Genomic DNA, 17,556 nt, shown 5'->3' on the forward strand with positions numbered 1-17,556 from the left:
TGTGATCGTAGCTCACTGCAGCCTCCACCTCCTCAGCTCAAGTGATCCTCCTGCCTCGGCTTCCCAAGTAGCTGGGACTACAGGTGTGCCCCACCATGCCCAACTTTTTAAAATTTCTTGTAGAGATGGGGTGTTACTATGTGGCCCAGGCTGGTCTCCAACTCCTGGCCTCAGGCAATCCTCCCACGTCAGCCTCCCAAAGTGTTGAGATTATAGGTGTGATCGTTGCACCCAGTCTCACTCCTATTAACTAGGAAAATTAAATAGGGGTGTGGGGATTCCTTCGGAGTTCAAAACATTTTGACCTCACAAAGTTCTGATTTTCCACAGGTGAGTTATTTCAGGGTAACCAATACAGGTGTGATTCTTCACATTTGCACATGCAACAAATTTTATCACAGGAGTTTGATTTTGTGTTGCTTTTTAAAACCACCATTTTCCCCTAGTGGATGATACATGGTTTGGTACAACCAAATTCACAAAATAACATTTGTTGGCGGGGCGCCGTGGCTCAAGCCTGTAATCCCAGCACTTTGGGAGGCCGAGACGGGCGGATCAAGAAGTCAGGAGATTGAGACCATCCTGGCTAACACGGTGAAACCCCGTCTCTACTAAAAAATACAAAAAACTAGCTGGGCGACGTGGCGGTCGCCTGTAGTCCCAGCTACTCGGGAGGCTGAGGCAGGAGAATGGCGTAAACCCAGGAGGCGGATCTTGCAGTGAGCTGAGATCCGGCCATTGCACTCCAGCCTGGGCGGCAGAGCGAGACTCGGTCTCAAAAAAAAAAAATAAATAAATAAAATAAATAAAAATAAAAATAAAATAAATAAATAAAATAAATAAATAAATAAATAAACAAAAAAACTAGCCGGGCAAGGTGGCGGGCGCCTGTAGTCCCAACTACTCGGGAGGCTGAGGCAGAAGAATGGCGTAAACCCGGAAGGTAGAGCTTGCAGTGAGCCGAGATCCAGCCACTGCACGCCAGCCTGGGCGACAGAGCGAGACTCTGTTTCAAAAAAAAAACAACAACAACAAAAGAAAAAACATTTGTTAAGGCCAGGCATGGTGGCTCACGCCTGTCATCCCAGCACTTTGAGAGGCCAAGATGGGAGGATCACTGGAGCCCAGGAGGTTGAGGCTGCAGTGACCTATGATGGTGCCACTGCACTCTGGCTTGGGTGACAGACCAAGACCCTGTTTCTACAAAACAAAAATAAAAAAATTAGCCAGGTGTGGTGGTGCATGTCTATGGTCCCAGCTACTCTGGAGGCTGAAGCAGGAGGATTGTTTGGTCAGCCTGCAGAGTAGCTGGGACCATAGACATGCACTTCAAACTGTGAGGTCGAAGTTACAGTGAGCTGAGATCGCACCACCACACTCCAGCCGGGATGATAGAGTGAGACCCTGTTGCAAAAAAGGAAAAAAAAATATTAAGAACTGGTGATTTCAGTGTCTGACATTGTCCATTTAATTTTTTTCATATATTTCTATGTCATTGGGAATCAAACTGTGGGACCAGAGCATTCTTGGGGCCAAAGTGGCATGGTCACAACCTTGGTCCCAAGGCCATGCTTTGGGATCCAAGGGTGGTGGAGGCTCCGGGGGCCAGTCCTGCCCAGGCTCTGCGGGACTCTGTCCTTTTCAGGTCAGGGTTCCCAGCTTCAGCCCCACTTCTCCCTCCCCTGCAGTTTACATCCTCCTCGGCCGGGTTTTCCTGCTGTCTGCAGTTTTCCTGGCTTTCCTTACCACCTTCATCATGGTGCCCTTTGCATCCAAGTTCTTCCCGAGGACCTGGAAGCAAAACTTTGTGTTAGCCTTCGTCAGCTTCTTCACAGGTGTGGAACAGCTAGGTGATCCCTGACCTTTGCTAGGGCCTGGGAGGAGTCCAGAGAAAGAGGGTTGCTCAGTCTCTGTGATGTCAAAAGAGGCATAATTTTTCTTTTTAGGGACAGGGTCTCACTCTGTTGCCCAGGCTGGAGTGCAGTGGTGTGATCACAGCTCACTGCAGCCTCAATCTCCTGGGCTAAAGTGATCCTCCCACCTCAGCCTCCCAAGCAGATGGGACTCCAGGCATGTGCCACCATGCCTGGCTAACTTAAACATTTTTTTTGTAGAGATGTGGATCTCGCTATGTTGCCCAGGCTGGCCTTGAACCCCTGGTGTCAAGTGGTACTCCTGCCTCAGCCTCCCAATTGCTGAGATTACAGGCATGAGCCACTGCACCCAGCCCCTTTTGACATTTATAAAGGGTGACCCAGGCTCCACCCTGAGAGGCTTCCAGGCAAATGGTGGACGTCAAGCACATGCAGTGAGAAAATGGGGTTGCATTTAATCCAAAGTGTTGCACCCAGAGGGTGCAACCTGAAGTGAGCTAAGGGCAGATGCAGAGGGTGCTAGGAAAGGGAATTCTGATGATGGTTCCCTGCAAGTTGAAGCACACAGGTCTGAAGATGAGTCAGAAAGGAGGGAGGGACAGGCATCTGGGTGGGAGTTTTTTTTTTCAGAGAGGGGACAAGGATGAAGGAGCCTCCAGGCAGGAGCCACAGGGGGTGAAGTTTGGAGGAAAGGTGGGCAGCATGGGAGGAGAGTGAGAGAGCCTCCTTGTGACCCTGCAGGGGCCTGTGCCTTCCTGGCTTTGGTGCTGCATGCCCTGGAGATCCAGGCTCTGCGGATGAAGCTCAGCCCCCTGCAGTTCTCCGTGCTATGGCCTTACTACATGCTGGGCTTTGGCATCTTTCTGTTCATAGTGGCTGGTGAGTGTCCAGGGAACAGTGCCCTGCTTCTTGTCCTTGGTCTGGATTTAGGAACCTGTCTTGTGGAGGCCTTCCCTTTGGATTCTCTAGAGTTGCACTGTTCCAAACTGCAGCCACCTGCTGGACGTGGCTATTTAACTTTCATTAATGAAAATAGTTATTAGCCGGGTGTGGTGGCTCACACCTGTAATCCCAGCACTTCGGGAGGCCGAGATTGGTGGATCACTTGAGGCCAGGAGTTTGAGACCAGCCTGGCCAACATGGTGAAACCCTGTCTCTGCTAGAAATACAAAAATTAGCTGGGCGTGGTGGCACATGCCTGCAATCCCAGCTACTTGGGAGGCTGAGGCAGGAGAATTGCTTGAACCCAGGAGGTGGAGGTTGCAGTGAGCCGAGATCACACCGCTGCACTCTAGCCTGGGTGACAAAGCAACACTCTATCTCTAAAATAAAATAAAAAGTGATGAATTCGGTTCCTCAGCCATACTAGCCACATCACCAGTGTTCAATAACCACATATGTCCAGTGGCTATTGGACACTGTCATATTGGACAGTGCAGACAGAGAAATTTCCTTCTCTGCAGAACGTTCTACTGGACAGCACTGCTGTGGAGCTTCAACCCCATACTTGGCCTTCCCGTTCTTATCCTTCTTGACTTAGAACTAAACTCTTTCAAATTTTTATAGTCTCCCTTCCACCATCCTGGTTGCTTAGGCTATCTATTCCTGTCTCTATCTTTTTTTTTTTTTTTTTTTAAGAGACAGGGTCTTGCTTTGTTGCCCAAGTTGGAATGCAGTAGTACAACTGCAGCCTCCAACTCCTGGGCTCAAGCGATCCTCTTGCCTCAGCCTTTTGAATCACTGAAACTACAGGTATGTGCCACCATGGCCAGCTAGTTTAAAAAAAAAAAAAAAGGCCGGGCACGGTGGCTCAAGCCTGTAATCCCAGCACTTTGGGAGGCCGAGACGGGTGGATCACGAGGTCAGGAGATCGAGACCATCCTGGCTAACATGGTGAAACCCCGTCTCTACTAAAAATACAAAAAACTAGCCGGGCGAGGTGGCGGGCGCCTGTAGTCCCAGCTACTCGGGAGGTTGAGGCAGGAGAATGGCATAAACCTGGGAGGCGGAGCTTGCAGTGAGCTGAGATCCGGCCACTGCACTCCAGCCCGGGCAACAGAGCGAGACTCCGTCTCAAAAAAAAAAAAAAAAAAAAAAAATATATATATATATACACACACACACACACATATATGTATGTGTATGTGTATATATGTATAGATACATATGTAGGTATAAATACATACATACATATATATGTATATATGGCCAGGTGCGCTGGCTCACGCCTGTCATCCCAGCACTTTGGGAGGCCAAGGCAGGTGGATCACCTGAGGTTAGGAGTTCAAGACCAGCCTGGCCAACATGGGGAAACCCCATTTCTACTAAAAATACTAAAATTAGCTGGACATGGTGGTGTGTGCCTGTAATCCCAGCTACTCAGTAGGCTGAAGCAGGTGAATTGCTTGAACCCAGGAGGTGGAGGTTGTGGTGAGTGGAGATCTCACCACTGCACTCCAGCCTGGGCAACAGCGGGACTCCATCTCAAAAAACAAAACAAAACAAAAAGCAACAACAACAACAACAACAACAAACCCCACATATTTATTTTTGTTTTTTTATTTCTTAATTTCCCCATCACCAAATAGAGTTACAATATTTTATATTTTAACCTTTTAATTCAATTTTTTCATGATTTCCATGAGCTCTTTGAAATTCCCTCACATTTTATTTAAAATTTTTGTGGCTTTTAGTGGGAGAGTAGTCTGCTATAATGCTGAAAATAGAAGTTGTCTTTTATCTTAGTCTTCATCTTAACACAGCATTGATCATTCACTCAGGATATCTCCATTTGTTCTTTTTTTTTTTTTTTCCTGAGACGGAATCTTGCTCTGTCACCCAGGCTGGAGTGCAGTGGTGTGATCTCGGCTCACTGCAACCTCCATCTCCTGGGTTCAAGCAATTCTGCCTCAGCCTCCTGAGTAGCTGGGACTACAGGTGCACATCACCATGCCCAGGTAATTTTTATCTTTTTAGTAGAGACGGGGGTTTCACCATGTTGGTCAGGCTGGTCTCAAACTTCCGACCTTGTAATCTGCCTACCTCGGCCTCCCAAAGTGCTCGGATTACCGGCATGAGCCACCGCGCCTGGCCGTTTGTTCTGTCGCCCAGGCTAGAGTGAAGTGGCACGATCTCGGCTCACTGCTAGCTCTGCCTCCTGGGTTCCCGCCATTCTCCTGCCTCAGCCTCCCGAGTAGCTGGTACTACAGGCACCCGCCACCACGCCTGGCTAATTTTTTTTGTATTTTTAGTAGAGACGGGGTTTCACCGTGTTAGCCAGGATGGTCTCGATCTCCTGACCTCGTGGTCCGCCCGTCTTGGCCTCCCAAAGTGCTGGGATTACAGGTGTGAGCTACCGCGCCCGGCCCATTTGTTCTTTTTTTAAAGGGACAAGGTCTTGCTCTGTCGCTCAGGCTGGAGGGCAGTGGTGTGATCATACCTCACTGCACTCTTGACCTCCCGGGCTCAAGTGATCCTCCTGCCTCAGCCTCCCAAGTAGCTGGGGCTTCAGGTTCATGCTATCATGCCTGGCTAATTTTATTTTTTTTTGTAGACACAAGGTCTTGCTATGTTGCCCATGATGAGTCTCGAACTCCTGGGCTCAAAAGACCCTCCTGCCTTGGCTTCCCAAAGCACTGGAATTACGGGAGTGAACTACCACATCCATCCCTCGTTTGTTCTTATTCGTGTCAGTTGTCTATCTTTTACTTCACTGAAGGTCTTGAGTTGGGCCTGGGTTTTGTGTTGGAACTTCCTTTCTCTAAACCCTAGTTTTTTTGTTTTTTTTTTTTCCCCACCCATTAAGAGACTACATGATTGCTGAGATGTCCTTCTAGGTGCTGACCATGGATCTGTGATTTTATACATGTATTTGTATTTCTTGTCCTTTGATGCATCCTGTCTGTAATCTCTCTCCGTAATACCCTAGACTGGGTGGCGGGGGGCAGAATGAGGAAGGGTGGGTCTGGAGCTAGAGGGACCTGACCTCCAGGGTGTGGAGCTCTGGACTCTCTCTGACCTAACCCAAACCTTGGCTGTTCCCTAGGTACCATCTGCCTCGCTCAAGAAATGGCCTGCCCTTGCTGGCACTTGTTGTCCACTTCCCAGAGGATGAAGGAGGACCACGGGAGCCTGTACCTGGACAATCTGGAGAGTTTGGGAGGAGAACTGAGCTCAGTACAAAAGGAGACACAGGTGACGGGAGAAACAGTCATCTAGCCCAAGACACAGCTTCTCTACCCTTCTTCAAGCCATGTGAGTGCACACATGTAGCTGTTTGTAGTCCTTCCCACCTTCTCTGCCAGCATCTATGCCTTTGAGGAGCTTCTTGCATGTCAGATCAACCCTCCACCTCCCCATAATCACAGTGATTCTATCTTGCTTGTATGTGAAATTTGCTAAAAGTCCTTTAAACTCTTCTGAGCTTCCTGAGTGACATTTTTGCAGGGATTTTCAATAAAAAGAAGGGCTACTTTGTTCATCCATACCTCAAAAACAAAGCCTGCAGGGCAGGAGGGGAGGGAGGAATATTACAAGATAACCAAGTGAAATGAGATTTTGCAAAACAGAGGGAGGAATATTACAAGATAACCAAGTGAAATGAGATTTTGCAAAACAGAAACCGTACAGAATACAGAATATACTCGGGAGAATGGCAACTATTTGGGCTGGTGGCACAGGGGTAAAAGAATTTACAAAGACGGTTGTAGATAAAGAAAGGCAGATTTATTAAAGGAAATATAAAAGTACATTGCTGGGCTGGGCACGGTGGCTCATGCCTATAATCCCAGCACTTTGGGAGCTGAGGCGGGCAGATCACCTGAGGTCAGGAGTTTAAGACCAGCCTGATCAACATGGAGAAACCCTGTCTCTACTAAAAATACAAAATTAGCTGGGCGTGGTGATGCATGCCTGTAATCCCAGCTACTTGGGAGGCTGAGGCAGGAGAATCGCTTGAACCCAGGAGATGGAGGCTGCGGTGAGCCAAGATCGCACCATTGCACTCCAGCCTGGGCAACAAGAGCGAAACTCCATCTCAAAAAAAAAAAAAAAAAAAAGTACATTGCCAGGGAGCAACAGGCAGAACCAGCAGAAAAGGAGCTGACTGTAAGGAAACAAAGACTTACTGGAGATCTGATGGCATACTGTTTATGCTGTATGCTGAAGAGGGCTTTGTGCAGTACTGATAATGCCAACGTTACAGTGAGCTAACTCGCAGGTGTCTGGTGATAGTTTGGGCACAGGAAGATTGTGAGTTATTTGCACAGTAGGGTTACGTGTCCTGGACCATGAAGAAAGGCAGACTTGTAGCTTATCTGCTTCTTCTTTTTGCTTTCCCCTCCTCCCGCCAACCTGACTCCTTTTCCATAATTAGGACTGCACATTAGCCAATCAAAATATCTGGCATTCCATCATTTTCCTATAGCCAGAGGCCTCCTGAGTGCTCCTCCAGTGTGCTCCATTCACAGCCCTATGGTGCTTACATCATGGGGAGCACTCAGCCTCCCAGCAAGAATGGGTGTAGCTGGGAAGAACACATGCTTGGGGCAGTGGGGCAGCTAGAACAGCAATCCAAGCCCTCCACTGGCTTCATCTCTGTATTATTCTGTTTTCACGCTGCTGCTGAAGACCTATCTGAGACTGGGTAATTTATCAAGAAAAAGAGGTTTAATTGATTCACAGTACCACATGGCTTGGGGTGCGGGGGTGCTCACAATCATGGCGGAAGGCAAAAGGCATGTCTTACATGGTGGCAGGCAAGAGATAATGAGAACCAAGCAAAAAGGGAAACCTCTTATAAAACCATCAGATCTCACGAGAACAATATGGGGGAAACCACCCTCATGATCCAATTATATCCCACTGGGTCCCTCCCACAACATGTGGGAATTATGAGAGCTACAAATTCAAGATGAGATCTGGGTGGGACAAAGCCAAACCATATGAATCTCCATCCTTCATCTCAAAGATATCACCTACCAATGGCTTCCCACTTCTCTCTCCAAAAAACAAATATGCAGAAAAAGCTCTTAGCACTTAAGCAGTGCAACTTCTAAAGCAAGTGCAGGGAGCTGTGGATGTCTTTTGGGAGAGAAGATGCCATGGACATGGCTAGAGTCACGTGGACTCCATAGTGATTAAATAGCATTCATTGAAGGTGAACTCATGTGGTGCACCTTGGAGTAAAAAGAGATTTCAGAATTTGTCCCTGTTCCTAGAGGCAAACACCCAAGCAGAGGAACTAAGACATACACACTTGAACAACCAACAGTCACTAGGTGCTTTAGTTAATTTTTTTGGAATTTCTTTTTTTCTTTTCTTTTTCTTTCTTTCTTTCTTTTTTTTTTTTTTTTGGAGACAGAGTCTAACTCTGTCACCAGGCTGGAGTGCAGTGGCACAATCTCGACTCACTGCAACTTCCACCTCCCTGGTTCAAGCGATTCTCCTGCCTCAGCTTCTTGAGTAGCTGGGATTACAGGCATGTGCCACCATGCCCAGCTAATTTTTGTATTTTTAGTAGAGACAGGGTTTCAGCACATTGGCCAGTATGGTCTCAATCTCTTGACCTCGTGATCTGCCCGCCTCGGCCTCCCAAAGTGCTGGGATTACAGGCGTGAGCCACCGCGCCCGGCCTGGAATTTCTTATTACATTTCTCCCCAAAAAGTATCTTGGGAGTTTCTTTTTTTTTTTTTTTTTGAGACAGAGTCTCGCTCTGTCACCCAGGCTGGAGTGCAGTGGCCGGATCTCAGCTCACTGCAAGCTCCGCCTCCCGGGTTCACGCCATTCTCCTGCCTCAGCCTCCCGAGTAGCTGGGACTACAGGTGCCCGCCACCTCGCCCGGCTATTTTTTTGTAATTTTTAGTAGAGACGGGGTTTCACGGTGTTAGCCAGGATGGTCTCGATCTCCTGACCTCGTGATCCCCCCGTCTTGGCCTCCCAAAGTGCTGGGATTACAGGCTTGAGCCACCGCGCCCGGCAGGAGTTTCTTATAAGGATATGATTACAGCCTAGCTCCAAATTGTCTCACTTTTCCATCTTGAAAAAGAAACCATAGGAACTGAAATTGTCAGTGAAACTAGGAATAGAGAACATCTACAAACTCCAACTTATATATCTGTGGCCCAAACCACCCCACTCCAGCAGAACCAGTTTGGGAAGTCACAGATGGGGGACTGGCTTGGTGGGCACAGTAGGGCAGATTAGAGAACATATAGGGGTTCTAGTGGTAGCAAATTTCAAATCATTAGCAAATATCAACCCTCAGATGCCTGAGAAGGACCCACCCTGAGGGGGAATGGCTATGAATGCAATAGAGAACAAACATGGTGGGATGTGTGTTGGGGAGGGGTGAAGACATGGAAAGTGCATTGGGGCCTGTAGAGGGAAAGATTTAAGAATCAGCCTGTTTTAGTTATTTCAGCTTAGAATTAGAATAGGCCAGTAGTCCCTGACTCACCTCCCCCAACTTCTCACCCAAATTCCTATAAATAACCAGAAAAGAATGGAAATTCGGCCGGGTGCAGTGGCTCACACCTGTAATCCCAGCACTTTGGGAGGCTGAGGCGGGCGGATCATGAGGTCAAGAGATCGAGACCATCCTGGCCAACATGGTGAAACGCCATCTCTACTAAAAATACAAAAATTAGCTGGGCATGGTGGCGCTCACCTGTACTTGGGAGGTGAGGCAGGAGAATCGCTTGAACCCAGGAGGCAGAGGTTGTAGTGAGCCGAGATCATGCCACTGCACTCTAGCCTGGTGAAAGAGCGAGACTCTGTCTCAAACAAACAAACAAACAATGGAAATTCATGCCACCAGTGAAAGCTAGGATTGATGATGGATTTATTGCCAGAACTTGGAAAGAATTTTTACTAAAGGCCTATAAAACTGGTCAAATAAAAACATTAAATTAAATTAAAATCCACAAAGATTAGAAACCAGTCTTAGCCAATTTTGGTGAGTTGAGCACTCTCATATACATTTGATGGGAATGTAAATTGGCATGAACTTTCTGGAAAGCATTTTATAGTAGCATGCATTAATAGGTTTAAAAATATTCATACCTGGTGGCCCAGGAGTTGAATTTTAGGAATTTATCCTAAGGAAATAACCAGGGGTGAGGTCAAGTATTTATATACAAGAATGCTTGTTCCAGGTTACTTATAATAGCAAAAATAAAAGAGTATGTTCTAGATTATTTCTCCCATGTTGAAATGCTTTTTAAAAGTATAGTATATTTAGAGGATGGAATATTATACAGGCATTAAAAATGTAATTTTAAGTGTCCTATTTGGAAGAAATAAAAACTTATAAACAAAGAAGCCTGGAGAAAGCCTGCATCTGGTAACATGGCAGACTAAATAGTTGGGCTGATTCTTCAGCCAAAAACAACAGAAATGATAAAATACATAATAAAATCTAAAGGTATCAGAGAGATAACAAAATAGTAATGCATTATAAGATAACATCAAAGTAAAGAATAATGCCTAGAGAAATCGTCTTGCAGAGATTTGATTTTTTAAAACTATGCCTAAAGTTTACTCAAGGAAGGGCATCTGATAGGAGAGCTTTCCCCCCATAAACTAAGGACTGCAAAAGGCTGGATTATCAGAAGAGACCAGGTGCATTCAGGGTGCTATGGTCATAGATAAGGGCTGGCTTATCAATGTAAGGGTGAAGGATAAGTCACCTATCCCGTACCCCTACCACCAGGTGCCAGCAAGGCAATTTGTCTTAGTGCCAAGCTGAACAACCACAAAACCACAAAGATTTGTGGTTGAGAAGTTGCAACCACAAATCACCCCTCAATATTTGCAGCCCAAATTCATATTACTATTATAGCATGGTTCAAAAATCCTCAAATTATAAATTTGGTTTACAATGACCCTGGACTGGTGATGCTGACAAGAAAAAAATTTACATGGAAGAAAAAAAAAATCAACCTTCTCTAGATAAATTCACTTTATCCTGGAACTCAAAGAAGTTTCACAAAAACGTTCCCAAGGAAAATGAGCAGCCTGTCACACAAGGAAACCAGGTACCATGGTATGTTCGAGGAAGATGTGTTTGAGGAATGCCCCCAATTAATGTTCTGGGGACGTTATTTAATGTTCTGGAGACATAGTTAATGTCCTGGGGACAGTATTTAATGCTCTAGGGACATTATATAATGTCCCCAGAACTCATAAATCAATAAGAAAGAGATAAACAGCTTAATAGAAACACAAACAAAAGTCAGTTCATAGAAAAGGGAAGGCAAGAAGTTAATGAAATTAGGAATAATGACTGACCTCACTCATAATGAAGAACATGCAAATTAAAAAATGAGGTAACATTTACTTCACCTGTCAATTGGCAACAATTAAAGCTGGATAATGGCAGAGATGATGAGATATGGGAAATGGATGCTGTCGGGTACTCCTGGTGGAAGTGGCACCATCAAAAACAGTGGAAATAGATAACAGAAAGAGATTTGAGGGGACTTCAGATCTCAGAATTATCAGGCTCAACTCTATTTACTATGTATAAAGAAAAGCCTAAACATATAGGTAAATTCTTCTTTTAAAAGATCAATCTAGGCCGGGCGCGGTGGCTCAAGCCTGTAATCCCAGCACTTTGGGAGGCCGAGACGGGCGGATCACGAGGTCAGGAGATCGAGACCATCCTGGCTAACACTGTGAAACCCCGTCTCTACTAAAAAATACAAAAAATAGCCGGGCGACGTGGAGGGCGCCTATAGTCCCAGCTACTCGGGAGGCTGAGGCAGGAGAATGGCGTGAACCCGGAAGGCGGAGCCTGCAGTGAGCTGAGATCCGGCCACTGCACTCCAGCCGGGCGACAGAGCGAGACTCCGTCTCAAAAAAAAAAAAAAAAAAAAGAAAGAAAAAAAAGATCAATCTAGAATATTTGGAAAAAAATCCAATAGAAATTCTAGAAATGAAAAAATATATTAATTAAAACAAAAATATGGGCGGCCAAGTGGGGAGGATTGCTTGAGCTCAGGAGTTTAAGACTAGCCTGGGAAACAGTGAGACTCCGTCCTTAAAAAACATTTTTTAACGATTAGCTGGGTGTGGTGGCTCATGCCTGTAGTTCCAGCTATTTGCGAAGCTGAGGTGGGAGGACTGCTTGAACCCAGGAGCTGAAAGCTGTAGTGAGCTATGATAGCACCGCTGTACTCCAGCCTACGTGACAGAGCAAGACCTTGTCTCTAAAACAAACAAACAAAAACTGTAGATTTTGTAGCATATTAGAAACAGCTGAAGTGGGTTATTAATAAAAAGGTGAAGAAATAAACCCAAGTCAAATATGGGCAGACAAGAAAAATATGAAAGTGGGACAGAGACAGGGAGGATAAAGCGAGATGGTCTAATACCTATGTTATATTCTAGGAGTTCATTTATTCTATAAATATATATTTTTAGCAAATACTGTATCAGACACTTTGCAAAGTGCTGGAGAAGTGTAAGACAAGAGGGTTTCCTGTTTCCTGAGTGGATTCTGGAGTAACACTGGGCCATCCAGTTGAGGCAGACTGCCTTCAGGCTGGGCGCGGTGGCTCACACCTGCAATCCCAGCACTTTGGGAGGCCAAGGGGGGAAGATCGTTTGAGTCCAGAAGTTGGAGAGCAGACTGGGCAACATAGAGAGACCCCCCTCTCTGCAAAAAAAATTGAAAAAAGTCCCAGGAGACTGAGGTGGGAGGAATGCTTGAACTCAGGGCTTCGAGATTGCAGTGAGCTGTGATCTCACCACTGCGCTCCATCCTAGCGGAGAGAACGAGACTTCTCTCTCAAAAAACAAAAACAAAAACAGACAAAAAACCCCCACAAAAAACAGCTCCGATGCTGGTTCCTCCAGGAAGCCTTCCCTGACTACACACACACACACACACACACACACGCACACTACTCGCGGTCAGGCACCTCTTATGTGAGCCCATAAGACCCAGTGCACCCTCTATCTCCTCTGCCCCTACGCCCGGCGCAAGGCCCTGGCGGCCGGAATAGTCACGCACGGACCGACTGGACTCTAAAGCCCCTTGGGGCAGGTGCTGCGTCCAGTAGTGTATCTGGCGATGCACCGAGTCCTCTCCACGGAGGGCAAGCAGGTACAAAGGCACGGAGGTGGAAAGGGGCCTGGCAACAGAGCGCCTCGAGCTGAGCAGTCAGTCTTGGGGAAGCCCTGGTGGTCTCGCCTCGCCGGGCTGGTAAGAGCAGGCTGGGATCAGCGACCATCGAGGCGCATCCGCCGAGACCTCCGAGCATCCTAGAGAGGACACGGAAGCGAGTCTTTCCTTACGCACCTGTCTGACAGCGTCCGCAGTTCACTTCCGGTCCGCGGAGGGCACTGGCGACCCTGGCGGGTGAGAGCCTCCTCAGGGCCGCAGCGGGTGGCGGGCGAGGTGGTAAACGGCCGCGTGGACGGTTTTTGGTGCCGCTACGGGGCTCGGCGGCAGCGGGGTTGCACGTCTCCCTCCGCTCAGCCCCGGCTAGGGGCGGCAGGTCTCCGGAGCTGTATTCCGCGGCCCCGAGGCCCTGCGGGTCTGGACTCTGAGGGGCCGGACTCTGAGGGGCCGCCGCGTTGTAGGCTCAGGTAGGAGCGAGGCTGATCCCGTTCTGCCAGGCTTGGCTTAGTGCAGGGCTGGCCACGAACCCGAAGAGATCTTGAACCAAAGCAGAACTCTCTGCAGAATCAAAGTAATCACGTAGGACACTCATTGAAAGAATAGTGATGGGCCAGCCTGGTCAACATAGCAAGACCCTGTCTCTACAAAAATTAAAAAGTAGCCGGGCATGGTGGCACGCGCCTGTGGTCCCAGCTACTCGGGAGGCTGAGGCAGGATAATCGCCTGAGCCTAGGAGTTCAAGGCTGCAGTGACTTACATTCATGCCACTGCACTCCAGCCTGGCAAATGTAGGAAGACCCTGTCTCCACAAAAATAAAAAAAATTAGCTGGTCATGGTGGTACTCGCCAGTAGTTCCAGCTACTCTGGAGGCTGAGGTGGGAGGATCGCCTCATCCCAGGAGGTAAAGGCTGCAGTGATCGCACCACTGCTCTCCAGCTGGGATGACAAAACCCTAAGACCCTGTCTCAAAAACAAACAAAAGAGTAACAGTGGGTGGGGGGAGATAAAGAATAGCAATGGGGCACCTTCTGTTTGTCAAATGGCAGAGATAAAAGATGAATGAGGATCTTTCTTGCCTCCAGGGAGTCTGTTAGAGGGAGACACATGGGTAAACATTTGCGCTGTAGTGCATTAAATGCACTAGTGGAGTGAACCAACGCAATAGCTAGAAAGGAATGAAAGAGGAATCTTAATGTTGCAGAGTCAATGAATAGACTGAAAATATAAAATTGGTTTAAGTGGGGGTAGATAAATACACAAACTCCCAATAGAATATTTAGCAGACGCTTTGGGGTGTGCCTCCTGCCAGCTGCCCGTTCTCTGCTCCAGTCAGGTGATCTTTCCGTTTTCTGACAAGCAGGATCCCCTTCCCCTGATGCTTTGGACTTCCAAGTCTGTCTTCCCAGCCTACGTCTTCCACCTAATCCACTTGGAAGTAAATAGGACTCATGCTCCAGTCTACTTCAAGCCTCTTGTTTTCCTTGAATACTTGGACTTTGATTAGTTTTCTCTCTTTTTGACTTCGCATGTTTTTTTTTTTGTTTCTATCTGTACCATGTATTTTGGGAGGCAGTGATCATCTAGTCTCTTTTTGTTTTTCCTTCTGTAAAGTAGGAGGAGTAGTACTCACCCTACAGAAGTATTTTAAGTATTAAATGAAGTTTGTGTTCACATGCTTTCTAAATAGTAAAGCCTGTACAAGCTAGAAATCTTTTGATCGTTTATAATAATGGTATATATGTTGCTCCATTGTCTTTTTCAGGTTGAGTGCACCATCACATCTAAGCCGTCAGCAAGTTTGTTGGTTTTAATCTCCAAAATACGTCTTGATTTTGTCTGACTCTTTGCCACCACCCTGATGTAAGCCCCTATCATCTCCTGCTTGAATCACTGTAAGTGCCATTTCCCTCTTGCCACCTCTAACCTATTCCCTGTCAACACACAGGCAGAATGACTTTTATAAAACATGTAGTTCCTCGCTAAAGTAAGAAATACGAATAAAGTTAATAATTCTTACTGTGGCGCAGGCTCTGGGTGATCTGGTTTCTGTCTGCCTCTGCCACCTCTTCTGTTGCAGCTCTGCCCCTCCCTTTGCTGAAGCCACACTGAAATATGGCTTGTTCTTGGACACCCTACGTAATTTCTTAGCCTCAGGGCTTTTGCCTGGAGTGCTCTTAGAATAACTGACTCATTCTCATCCTTGAGTGAGCCCAGTGTCATGTCTTTAGAAAAGCCTTGTTCAAGTCAATTGCCTCCTGTTAACAGAGCACTGTACTTATTTTCTTTCTAGAACTTGTCTCCACTTGCAGTTTTTAAAAAAGTTGCTTCCATTTGACTTTTTCTGTCTGCTGTACTAGCATATGAGTTTCAAGAGGGCAAGCTCCCAGTGTGTCTTGTTCTCTATTTTGTTTGTTGTTTCTGCCTGCCTGTTGTGTGTGTATACGTGTGTGTGTGTGTTGCATGTATGTTTCCTTTAGTATTGGAAGAGTAGGCCACGGCAACTAACCCAGTTATAACCCATTATATATTATTGTCTGATTATAGTGTTATTCTTCAGTGAGATCCTAAGTTGTTTATGGGTATAAGCAAAATCTTAGACATTTTCTATTTAGTCTCTGTGCCTAATAGGTGCTTAGCAAATGATTACTATGTTGAATTGACCTGACTTTTGGGATCTGTGTTCAGTCTTTTGAAGACGCCTTGTAAAAGGTAATTACTGTGTTCTCCAGTGGAATATTCCTTGATGTAGAGACAGAACTGGGATGGGCTGACCTTCCACGTGTCTCTTATTCTCAAAAGGATCATTGATGTGGTCATTCTCAGTCTCCTCCGAGGGAGTGTGAAGATGCTTAAAGAGCATCCAGAGATGGCGGAAGCTCCTCAGCAGCAGTTGGGTGTTCCTGTGGTGAAACTGGAGAAAGAGTTGCCATGGGGCAGAGGAAGGGAAGACCCTAGTCCAGAGACTTTTCGGCTGAGGTTTCGGCAGTTCCGCTACCAGGAGGCAGCTGGACCCCAGGAAGCTCTTAGGGAGCTCCAGGAACTCTGTCGTCGGTGGCTGAGGCCCGAGTTGCACACCAAGGAGCAGATCCTGGAGCTGCTGGTGCTGGAGCAGTTCCTCACTATCCTGCCCCGCGAGTTCTACACCTGGATCCGGGAACATGGCCCAGAGAGTGGCAAGGCTCTGGCTGCCATAGTGGAGGACCTGACAGAAAGAGCGCTGGAGGCCAAGGCGGTGGGTGAGGAGGGGATCCAGGTCTGGCGCCCTTGGCGTGGGCAGGGAGTGTTAAAGAATCCAAAGATTTGAGGAAGCAGTAGGAGTGGATGAGGTGTGGAACCTCCCTCCTCTGCCCTCAGACTCCCTGAGGCCCTTTTTGGAGAGAAGTGGAGTTTACAGCAAGAAAAGCCATTTCCAGGGGAGATGCTCTAATGCAGAAGGGCCTGAAGCCTCTGTTTGGTCATGAGGGCAGAGACCTGGCCATATTTCCCTTGTGGGCATCAGGCAAAAAGAAGGCAGTTGTGGTTGTTTTTGGGGTCCCTCATAGAGCTGACCCTGCTTTGGACAGAGATGCCTCTGGGAAGGCAGAGAATCTTGCCTGGGGAATCTTTTTCCAGAAAAGGGTTGTCAGTAGCAGTGCTGTTTCTCTGTGGCTCACAGGGCTCCTATAACAATTCTCTGGTGCTGCTCTAATGACACCAAGTGACTTGTACCACACATGCTTCCTTGAGGTTCCAGCCCTATTTCGGTCACTCTGTGGTACAGCCCCCTGATGGATGACTGGGAAAGGAGAGCAGGACTGATGACACCTTCTTGCTCACAAGCCCCCATCCTTCTGTAGTTCAGCCTCCCGTGCACACTCTCGTCACCCTGACTTCCTGTCTTCAGAATCCTAAGAGAATTTTTTCCTACTCCCAACTCAGGAGCTTAAAAGTGGACCAGAAAGGCCTTGTTTTTGTGTGTTTTTCTCAGTGTGAGAGTCCTCCTGATTTTCCTTGCTCTTTTTAATTTATTATTTTTGAGACAAGACAGGGTCAGGCGACAGCCCAGGCTGGAGTGCAGTGGCACAATCCTAGCTTATTGCAGCCTTGAGCTCCTGGCTCAGTTGATCCTCTCACCTCAGCCTCCTGAGTAGCTGACACCACAGGCATGTACCACCCTGCCTGGCTAATTTTTTTTATTTTTTGTAGAGATAGAGTCTCACCATGTTGCCCAGGCTTCCTGGCTCTCTTTCAAGCAACTGTTTCTCACTAGCCTATTCGCTGCAGGGTCTAGGCTTTGCATTTTTTATTTTCAGCTTCTTCAGTTAAGAATTTTTTTTTTTGCCGGGCGCGGTGGCTCAAGCCTGTAATCCCAGCACTTTGGGAGGCCGAGACGGGCGGATCACGAGGTCAGGAGATAGAGACCATCCTGGCTAACATGGTGAAACCCTGTCTCTACTAAAAATAAAAAAAACTAGCCGGGCGCGGTGGCGGGCGCCTGTAGTCCCAGCTACTTGGGAGGCTGAGGCGAAAGAATGGCGTAAACCCGGGAGGCGGAGCTTGCAGTGAGCTGAGATCC

The 17,556-nt window shown here is 47.2% G+C and overlaps 2 protein-coding genes across 16 annotated transcripts in view; both read left to right on the top strand.

The window, feature by feature from the left end:
* LOC117072027 (zinc finger protein 655) overlaps window positions 1-6,360 on the top strand; it is a 49,164-nt gene extending 42,804 nt beyond the window's left edge. For all 7 annotated transcript variants that reach the window (XM_033191821.1, XM_033191822.1, XM_033191826.1 and 4 more), the window contains 3 exons: window positions 1,689-1,835; window positions 2,616-2,753; window positions 5,920-6,360. In XM_033191821.1, the coding sequence (XP_033047712.1) occupies window positions 1,689-1,835; window positions 2,616-2,753; window positions 5,920-6,092 (458 nt within the window). In that variant the 3' untranslated portion in view covers window positions 6,093-6,360. The remainder of the gene's footprint in view (window positions 1-1,688; window positions 1,836-2,615; window positions 2,754-5,919) is intronic.
* Window positions 6,361-13,135: 6,775 nt separating this feature from the next.
* Window positions 13,136-17,556, top strand: part of ZSCAN25 (zinc finger and SCAN domain containing 25) — a 122,375-nt gene continuing 117,954 nt past the window's right edge. For 5 of the 9 annotated variants that reach the window (XM_033191866.1, XM_033191862.1, XM_033191863.1 and 2 more), the window contains exons 1-3: window positions 13,331-13,467; window positions 14,764-14,893; window positions 15,801-16,233. In XM_033191866.1, coding sequence (XP_033047757.1) covers window positions 15,847-16,233 — 387 coding nt within the window. In that variant the 5' untranslated portion in view covers window positions 13,331-13,467; window positions 14,764-14,893; window positions 15,801-15,846. Of the gene's footprint in view, window positions 13,238-13,330; window positions 13,468-14,763; window positions 14,894-15,800; window positions 16,238-17,556 lie in introns of those variants that run through there. The other 4 variants (XM_033191858.1, XM_033191860.1, XM_033191859.1 and 1 more) reach the window with 4 other exon arrangements.

Source organism: Trachypithecus francoisi, unplaced genomic scaffold, assembly GCF_009764315.1.
Source record: "Trachypithecus francoisi isolate TF-2019V2 unplaced genomic scaffold, Tfra_2.0 Lachesis_group4, whole genome shotgun sequence".
In the NCBI taxonomy this organism is placed as follows: Eukaryota; Metazoa; Chordata; class Mammalia; order Primates; family Cercopithecidae; genus Trachypithecus; species Trachypithecus francoisi.